Source organism: Frieseomelitta varia, unplaced genomic scaffold, assembly GCF_011392965.1.
Source record: "Frieseomelitta varia isolate USP_RPSP 00005682 unplaced genomic scaffold, Fvar_1.2 scaffold_212, whole genome shotgun sequence".
Lineage (NCBI taxonomy): Eukaryota > Metazoa > Arthropoda > Insecta > Hymenoptera > Apidae > Frieseomelitta > Frieseomelitta varia.
The window spans coordinates 507,696-517,775 of record NW_025109884.1 but is presented as its reverse complement, the minus strand read 5'-3'; the positions used below and the strand labels follow the sequence as shown (position 1 = coordinate 517,775).

Here is a 10,080-nt window from a genome sequence, read left to right as displayed (position 1 = left end):
CGACACGTCTCAAAAGTGGCATTCATTTTGGAAATCACAAAAGTGAAAAATATATATACCATTCTCTCGTGTGCAGGTACACCAAATTCAACGTTGCTTCCTTGTCTGAAGGACACGCTCTGAGCACCAGTTAAACTTCCAAGACCACCAGGTTTCCCGCTGCGAAAATCCACCAAATCCATGTCATAAAGTTGATTGAGCAGAATGGTTCATGAATTAAGATTATTATAATAAAACTTACAACGGCCGTTTCTTGAGCACCATAATAACGGCCGCGGCTCCAAGGAGAACCAGGATGGAGACAACGATGGGTATCACGATGGCCGCGGTGGCGTTGCTCGACCTGGCCCCCAACGTGACCTCGCAGTACTCGCCGTGGAAACGAGCTGGACAGTCGCACTGCAGCTTACTGTCCTCGACCTCCTGACACAGTCCGCCGTTTCTGCAAGGGCAGATCCTCGGCGCGGGGAGCGGCCTCTCGTTAGTCGCGTCGCAGTGGCGCTCGTTCGACCGTACAGTTTCCCGGTGTTGGAGAGGCCCGATGCTGTCCGAGCAAAGGCAGCGGTACCCACCGGGAATCGGGACGCACAAGTGGGTACACTGGTCCTCGTGGCACAGATTCCTCAAGGAGATGTTGTATCTCTGCTGATGGTACACCTTCACACCGCCGGAATTTGGCACGTGCCTGATCATCACCTCTGGCACGCCCCTGCCGAATTTGTCTTGCCTAATCAGTTCGCCAGTTCTCCTTGTTGTCCAGTACAGACTGTTCTCGAAAACGTCCAGGGACACCGGATGCTTTAGGCTGTCTCCCTTAATGATAACCTTCCTGTTTGATCCATCCTGCAAACATCAAATCTTGGAGTAAAGCTGAATATTCCTGAATAAAAACTATTATATAAATTATCCTGGAGCATTTCATAATGTTTTCACTACATCTGATTTTGAAGAATATACAAATATTCCAAGTCAGTATATAATATGTCATTATATTTATGTAGTAACTCAAATACTTCTTTTATTTAAAGCAGTTGATCTTCTTCGATTTTCCTCGATGATATATACTTCAAAGATCAAACAGAAAGGATACCTGTTCGATAGATTCAATGGTGTTGAGTTTACTGTCAGCCCAGTAAAGAACATGCTGCATAGAGTAGTCAATAGTGAGCGCGATAGGTTGTCCAATGCGATCAGAAACCAGCTGTTTTCGCCTGTCACCGTCCATCCAAGCGATCTCGATCTTCGGTTGGCTTCCAGCATCTGCCCAAATGGCCCGGCCTACCTCCGGGTCTACGACTATGGAGGTTGGGATTTCCAGGCCGACTGTGATCAAACTTCGACGGTATCTACCGTCCGCTTTCGAGACCATCACTCTTCCGAACAACGTCGCACCCGAGGAATCGATCTCTGTCCAATAAAGATTACCGGAAATCCAATCTACGGCCAAGCTTGTTAGCCCTGACTCGCCTTTGAACAAAGATAAAGGTAAGATAAATTAATATAATTAATACAATATAATATAACATAATTAATACAGGTGGGCCAAAAGTTTCTTCCCAGCTATTTTTTTTTTTTTTAAATAAAACATCAAAATTTTATTAATTTTAAATTAAATTTAAATTTAACTAAAAATCTGTAAAGTTTATTTAAAAATCTGTAAAAAAAAGGATTTATTTTAAATGACTTTTGGTCTACCCTGTGTATAATATAATCTACGATTGTAATTATAAAATATATAGCTAATATAATTTTACGATCGAGCAGGTAAAGAAATTTACTCTTTATATTGAGATCCTGAGCGTAACCGATCTTCACTTGTCCACCTTTCGCGTTCACCATGTACGACCTCTTGATGGAATTATCGTAACCATCGATCCAGAACACGTACTCCGACCTGGGATCGAAATCCAGCGCCTGCACCCTTTTCTCGTTCGCAATGACTTCAACCTCCTCCTTGTTGTGCGCGTTGTAAGCCCTGATTCCAGGCCCATTGGCAAACAGGATCATCGTGTCGGTGTCCGTAGCTCTGCAAACGCCACTGCGACTGTCGGACAGTTCGAACCCTTGTCTGCACGAACAGGAGTAGGTGCCATTTAGATTCGTACAAAGTTGAGAGCATTGGTGCTGACCAGTGGCACATTCGTCGATATCCTCGCAATGCTTCCGGTCGTCTTGCGCTATTATGTAACCGGGATAGCACGCGCAAATGTATCCCCCGTCGGTGATGTTGTGACAATAGTGGGAACAACCACCCTTGTTACTATCCAGACAGGGTTTATTATGATCTACGAGAGAAATTAATGGATATTAATATTTAATTACACAAATATTTAAATAATATAAATATTATTCAAATTATATAATTATTTATATTATAATTATATAAATTATATATATTATAATTATAATATATATAAATATATATTATAATTATATAAATATTAATATATTATATAAATATTCGAAACAATCAATTACACGAATTTCTATATAATTAAAATTTCTCATCTGTGTGATTAAAGTAATTCAGTGAGTAAATTCTATGCAATTAAGATTTCTGTAAACGTAGTCGTCAATCGAGTTTTTCGAACTTACGGCAACCGAGCTCGTCGGAGGAGTCTCCGCAGTCGTCCGCAAAGTCGCAGAGCTTCAATCGATTGATGCATTTCTTATTGGCGCACGTGTACTCTATCATGGAGTCGCACGGATGGATCCTTGACGCGCACATGGTCATATTGTTCTCGTCAGAGCCATCGCCGCAGTTGTCGATGCCGTCGCACAATTGATACTTGGCGATGCATTTGTGATTGGCGCACTGGAACCTCCTGGTTGTGTCGCACTTGAAGTTCGCTGCAGGATGTCAAAATAACGCGATTAAACACTGTGATTGGAAGAGAACTTAAGAAATATGTGATCATTTCCTGGAGGAGAAAAATTCCTCATCTTCTCTACACACTCTTCATAGTAATATAGCTCAACTGTAAATATAATATTAATATTATATTGTAATATACATAATTAACATAATATTGTAATATATTATATCATATTACAATAAATATATAATATGGTAATAAATATAATATTAATATTAATATTTAGAGATTAAGCTATTAATATTAATTGTAAGTCAATTGTACAGTTAAATTTACTAATATTAATTGTAAATGTAATATAAATATAAATGAAAAGAAGAAAGAAACGTACCGCACATGCTGGCATTCTCGTCAGAGCCGTCGCCGCAGTCGTCGCTTCCGTCGCATATGTCAGTGAGATAGACGCAGAGATTGTTGTCGCATTGGAATCTCGACTGCGGGCAGTATCTTCCTCCTGGATACCTCGGCGGGCATCCGATCTCGTCGCTCATGTCTCTGCAGTCGCGCGTGCCGTCGCACCTCAAATACGACGCGATGCAGTGGCCGCTGGCGCACTGGAACGTGTACGGCTTGCACACGAACTCCTGGCAGCCATTCTCGTCGCTGTTGTCCCCGCAATCGTCCTCGGAATCGCATCTCCACCTCGAGGCGATGCACTTGCCATTGTCGCACTTGAACTCCGACTCAGAACACTCTCTGTAACGATCCTTGCACATGGCCTCCGTCTCGTCGCTACCGTCGCCGCAGTCGTCCGCGAAGTCACACAGCCACTGCTTCGGCACGCAACGGTTGTTCGCACACTTGAAGTCCATCTCCGGGTCGCATTTCGGGCAGTTCTCGGGTAGCTCGTCGGAACCGTCGCGGCAATCGTCCTTGCCATCGCAGAACAGCCACTTGGGTATACAACGGTAATTGGCGTGGCCCGGACAACGCTGCCAGCCGGTGGTGCAGTTTCTCTGGCGGCACATGTACGCCGGCTCGTCGCTATCGTCGCCGCAATCGTTGTCCGAGTCGCACATCCACACTTTTTGGATGCACCTGCCGTTCTTGCAGGTAAACTCGGTACTCAGGTCGCACGACCGGTTATCTGAGAAGTGAGATGAAGAATTGAATTTGTTGATCAGTTTGAGGAAGAGAAAGAATATTCGGGGAGGAGGACTCACGGCAAATAGCGGGATCTTCATCGCTGCCATCCTTGCAGTCGGCGTCCCCGTCGCACTTCCAAGACTCGTGAATGCAACGACCGTTGGACTTGCACTTGAACTCCAGCTCGCCGCATTCCAAGCTGCAGTGAGCCTCGTCGCTCTTGTCCCCGCAGTCGTCCGCACCGTCGCAGACGGCCACGCTAGGCCTGCAGTTACCGTTCGCACACTGGAAGACACTAGGCCGACAGACACGCGGCGGGCAACTGGTAGGCTCGTCCGAGCCGTCCTTGCAATCCTTCTCACCGTCGCACCTTCAATTAATTAGTAACATACATTAAAAATCTATTCTTATTCTTCCCTATTCTTTCCCTTACAATCAGACAAAGAAGCTACGATTAACGAATGGTTCCATTGAGTTTGACATTAGGGAAAGTAGTTCTCATACTCACTTCCAATACCACGGAATGCATTTCTCATCCGGAGGGCCGCACCTGTGCTGGCCAGCGGTGCAATTGGCTCTGCAGGTTTTCCCATCTTTGTCCAGTATGAACTGATTGGGGCACTTGCATTTGTACGACGTGACGCCGGGCTGGCCGTATCCCTCTAGGAGATAGGAACTCGCAGGTGGTGAAATCAGACACAAGTGAGAGCAACCGCCATTGTTCTCCATGCAGGGATTGTTGTAGGGCAGCTGTCGCAGAGGGTGGTACGCGTGGATGTCGTACGGCCTGTGAGTGGTGTTTCTTAGCACCCGTAGATTAGCTCCGGAGAATTTCTCCGCTCTGCTGATGGCTTTCAGATTCCAGTCAGTCCAGAAGATGAAGTCGTCGAACACGGTGATGGCGAAAACGTGGGGCACCGCGGACCCAGAGAGAACTTTGCGTCTGTTGTGACCTTCCAAGTCGGCGAACGCGATGTAGTCCAGGTGAGCGTCGGCGTAGAAGATCCTGTCGGTGAAGTAGTCGATTGTCAGGGCGTTCGGCCAGGCTATATCATCCTCCCAAGTGAGGATCCTCGTGAAGTTACTGCCGTCCATTCCCATCTTGCCTATGTAAGCCTACGAAAATTCAAAGAATCATTTCAATACTAGAAGAAACGTTATAATTATATTTTAATATATATTAATATACTGTATATATTTCTAGTGAGTAATATATATACTGAGCATATAATTATTTATATTATAATTATATCATATTATAACTCAATATAATTATATAGTATATTTCTCACAATAATATAATTATATAGTAATTTCTCACAATCTCAGAGTTAATTGTAAGATTACCTGAAGGTGCCATGAGGTGAAGTACAAGTACCCCGTGCCGGGATGAACAACGATGGCACGTGGATCGGCTATGCCAGTCAACAGAGTCTTTCTATTGGTGCCGTTTAACTCGGCAACGTCCAAATGTTTGGCGTGTCGGTCGAGCCAGTACAGCTTTCTGCCTACCCAGTCAACCGCTATCCCTTCCAAACCAAGGCTGTCGTGCCTGATAATTGCTTCTTTCTCTCCTCCTGCAATGGGCGCTCTACGCAAGAAAAATTATCTACGATAAGATCCTCGTCGCTTTTCGCCTCGCTCGACTTATTTATTTCTTAATAATAAATGGATAATCCTTATTCTCACGCCGATTAATTCACCTGAAAATTGTCTTGGCAGTAACGTCGCAGAAGTAGAGCATCTGCTCGTTGTAGTCAGCGTCCAACGCGACAACGTTGATGAGATCCTGATGCATCAGGCTATAGTTGGAAGCGTCGATGGACATGTTCCTAACGTAGTACTTGTTGGTGAAAACGAGCCAGGGTAAAATGTTGTCCCTTCGTTTGCACGTGTGCTCGTCGGCAGCGCGTTCGTACCAGTAATAATTACACTTGCAGTAGAAGCTCCCCGGTGTGTTCTGACACTGCTGGCTGCACACCTGCGGCGTCTCCGTACACTCGTCTATATCTTCGCAAGCCTTCCCATCGTCCAGAAGCCTGTATCCCGGATTACACTCACAATAGTAACTCGTTGGCGTATCGACACACTTGTGGGAGCATTGGTTCATTTCCACGAGGATGCACTCGTCTATGTTACAGTGGGCTGGCTCGTCGCTCTCGTCTGCACAGTCTGGTTCCTTGTTACAGACCAACTGCTGGTCGATGCAGTTCCCGTTCGCGCACATGAAGTCTCTTGGATTTGGACAGGTCGTGTTCTTCACCTTTGGTGCTGCAAATTAAAGAAGAAGCAAGTCAATACGTTATTAAACATAGCCGGCAAAATTTAGTTTAACTTAAACGGTAAGTAAAGGGTTTATTTAATTTATATCTTTTATTTACTATTTTATAATTAATAATCAAAAGAATTAGCTCCATCTCGATTTTGATGAAGGAGTTTAAAGCGTTATTTAATTATTATTATATTATTATTAATAATTATCTGAAATGAATAATATTTTGAATTTCAGGATTTTAAAGGCTCCTTTGTATCTCGTGGAAAAGAGAGTTCCTATCAAAATATTGAACTTTGAGAAATTGACTTTTGGCTGCTAAAAACTTGATCGTTGCCAAAGCTAGTGAACAATATGTAAAAAATCAACTCACGGCATCCATCTTCGTCAGAGTGGTCGCCGCAGTCGTCCTGGCCGTCGCAACGATACTGCTCCCTGATGCACTTGAAGTTGTGGCAGGTGAACTCCTGGCTGGTGCACGGCTTGTACCTGGAGTTGCAGAACTTGCCTTCGTCGCTGCCATCGCCGCAGTCGTTGTCGTGGTCGCACAGCCAGTTCTGATTCAGGCAGCGGCCGTTGTTGCAGGTGAACTGGCTCTCGGCGCAGGGCGTCGGCGTTGGACAGTGGTGCAACGTAACGTTCTCGTCGGCTCCATCCACGCAGTCAGGGTCACCGTCGCACAGCCACTTTCTCGGTATGCACTGCGCCCTGTTCCACATCTTGTTCGCGGTGCAGGTAAACTCCGTTTCCTCGTCGCACTTGCGGTCGTTGCATTGATGACGCTCGTCCTCGTCGGACCTGTCCAAGCAGTCGTTGTCACCGTCGCAGATGTAGATCCTCGGTATGCAGTTGCCATTATCGCAGGTGAATAAGTCACCGAAACAGGTTCTGCCCTCTGACTGGCAATAACCAGGTGGCTCGTCGCTACCATCCAAGCAGTCGTCGTCCCCATCGCAGTACCAAGTGGCCGGGATGCACCTATGATTCGGACACCGGAAGGAGCTCTGAGGGCATGTTCTCTGGGCGCAGTGCAATGGATTCTCGTCGCTGTTGTCACCGCAGTCGTTGTCACCGTCGCAGAGCCAGTACGGCTCCACGCATATGTTGGTTTTCTCGCACTTGAGGTGATTCGGTGGGCAAGTGGTGTTCCTGGGGCAACGTTCGTGGGTCTCGTCCGAGGTGACGTTGTCCTTACAGTCGTTGACGCCGTTGCAGACCTGCGACTGAGGTATGCAACGATAGTTGGCGCAGGTGAACTCGCCGGGGGCGCACGGTGGGTAGATGCAGCCGTCTTCGTCGCTACCGTCGCGACAGTCGTTCTCGTGGTCGCACTTCCACGTCTTGAAGATGCACCTGCCGTTGTTGCACCGGAATTCGTTCGGGCTGCACGAGTGGTAGGAGCAGTAGTTAGTGTCCTCGTCGGAGCCATCACCGCAGTCGTCGTCGCCGTCGCACGCCCACATTCTCGAGATGCAGTGACCGTTTCTGCAGGCGAATTTGTTCAAGTCGCAGGTTACATTCTTCGGCACGCACATCCGGTCCTCGTTCACTAGCCTGCTGCTGTCGTCGCACTTGCACTCGGCCGAGCCGTTCAAGCCCGGATGACAGGACTGGTCGCAGCCGCCGTTCGATATGTTACACGGATTGACCTTGCACTGTTGCCTGGCCGCCGAGTAGATGTGCAGGTCCCTCGGCGAGTCTTCCAGACGTTTCACCAGCTCCACCTTGTTCGCGCCGGTGTGCTTCTCCGCGCGATAGACACCCCTCAATTGAAGATCCGTCCAGAAGATGTACTCGCCGAAAACTGTTATAGCGAATGGGTATATCGTGGCGGAGACGAGAATCTGGCGGCCGCTTCCGTCCAATTCCGACCGCTCTATCTTCTCCTTGACCGCGTCGGTCCAGTAGAGCATGCGATCCTCGTAGTCGATCGCCAAACCACTTGGCTGAGAAAGATTTTTGTCTATAACAGCTCTCTTCAACGAGCCAGCCATCGTCGTTCTGAAGATCTTCCCGGATGTTCCAAACCGGCCCCAGTCGGTGAAGTACAGCGACCCGTTACAGGGATCGACCACTATCGCTCTAGGCCTGTCCACTCTGGCGATCATCACGAGATTCGACCCGTCCAGGTCCATCGCGTAAATGCTGTTGTTGGAGGAGTCCGTCCAGTAGACCTTCTTCTGCGTCCAGTCGTACGAGATGCCCTCGGGATTGATCCCTTTGCTGATCAACGTGTGAATGTCGGACGAGGATGGACTATCCGCCTGCATCCAGGCTATCTTCGCCCATGGCCTGATCTGCGTGAACAGCAGCTTCTTGTCCTGATAGTCGAAGTCCACGCCGACCACGTTCGTCAGATTTCCAACCGAGTTGAACGGCACGCTGGTGTTCTGCGGGTCGAGGCCGATCGCTCTGATCTCCGTCCTCGTGGCGAACACCAGATACTCCTCCATGCTCTCACAGTTTTTGCCATCCGCGGCCAGCTTGCCGACTGCGCACTCGCATTTGAACGGCACCGAGTTCTCCTTCGGCATTGCGAAGCACAGCTGCGAGCAGCCCGCGCTCCCTCCTGGCGACGAGCAGGGGTTCGTCGGGTCCGGCGGCTGACTCTTCTCGTCGAATATGACGATGTCTCGTAATTTAGGAAGGTTCGATCTCACCGTTGTCGGCATGCTCGTGTCGCCCTGCTTGCTCGCCTTGTACACCGTGGCCAGGTTCCTGTCCACCCAGTAGACGTCGTTCCCGTAAATCGCCACGCCCATCGGGTTCGGTAAGTTTCGCCTGATGATCTGGCGATTACCACCGGTGTACGAGACTTTCTGAATGGTGTCTTGCTTCGAGTCCACCCAGTAGACGTCGTGGGTAACGGGGTCGATGGTTATGTCGCGTGGTGTGCTGATCTCGGACGTGACGATTGGCATCCAGTTGCTGCCGTCTAGGTAAGCCTTGCCCAGTCTCGGGTACTGTCCGTAATCTATCCAATAGAGGTACTTTTTGATGGGATTCACGGCCAGCTCCCTGGGTGAATCCGTCGTCTTCTTCACCAAGATCTTCCTGTTGCTGCCGTCCAGCTTGCACACTTCCACGTAGTTGTCGTGGGGGAAAACGTTGGTGAAGTACATGTTCTCGGCTACCCAGTCGATAGCCAGGCCCCTGATGCCGTTCGAGCCAATTCCCTGTTTTACGATGTGCTGCAACTCTGTGCCGTTAGGTCTGATTCGGAATATCCCGTTCCACATGCCGCGGTTGAACTCCACCCAGTAGATCCAGTTGCCAGAGCTGTACACGTCCACGTGGAGAATGTGGTGGCCGACACCGGCGATAGGTACCATCGCCTCTTTCGCGTCCTTCAGACTGTAACCCCTATATAATTTAAATTAATATAATTTAATAATAATAAAGTTTTATAATAAAAATATATTATAGTAATAATTAATAATATTAACACTAGAAATACCAAAGTGACCAATTTGTAATTTCTATTAGATATTTTATAGACGCAATCACACTGTATTTTTAAAGAATTTAAATAATTTTTTGCAAAATATACAAACGAAAGCTTGCATACATTGTATTATTATAAAGTTTCTTTATTTTTTTGACTTTGATGTCTCTGATGGAAATTTTATGTTTCAGTCCTCGGTAGTTCTAGTGTTAACAGTTTAAAGTAATGAAAATGAATTTTTTTTAAAATAAATAAGTAAAATATATTTTGTACCCTTTGTATCAGGATTAATTAATATATTTTAATAATTTTAATTATCTTGGAAATAAATGATCTAAATATATATACATATATTTTTTGTAAAATAAAAAAAATAAATATACATTTAGAAATTAAATGTT

At 46.7% G+C, this 10,080-nt stretch overlaps 1 protein-coding gene across 1 annotated transcript in view; it reads right to left on the bottom strand.

Annotated features, from left to right (window-relative positions):
- The window catches only part of LOC122527114 (low-density lipoprotein receptor-related protein 2), a 42,961-nt gene that overhangs the window by 1,690 nt on the left and 31,191 nt on the right, over positions 1-10,080 (bottom strand). Inside the window, exons 9-19 of the mRNA XM_043650998.1 lie at positions 6,608-9,597; positions 5,666-6,233; positions 5,310-5,553; positions 4,471-5,078; positions 4,040-4,332; positions 3,208-3,963; positions 2,596-2,850; positions 1,779-2,285; positions 1,091-1,467; positions 242-843; positions 60-159 (exon numbers count right to left, since the gene is read on the bottom strand). Of these exons, the coding sequence (XP_043506933.1) occupies positions 60-159; positions 242-843; positions 1,091-1,467; positions 1,779-2,285; positions 2,596-2,850; positions 3,208-3,963; positions 4,040-4,332; positions 4,471-5,078; positions 5,310-5,553; positions 5,666-6,233; positions 6,608-9,597 (7,300 nt within the window). The remainder of the gene's footprint in view (positions 1-59; positions 160-241; positions 844-1,090; positions 1,468-1,778; positions 2,286-2,595; positions 2,851-3,207; positions 3,964-4,039; positions 4,333-4,470; positions 5,079-5,309; positions 5,554-5,665; positions 6,234-6,607; positions 9,598-10,080) is intronic.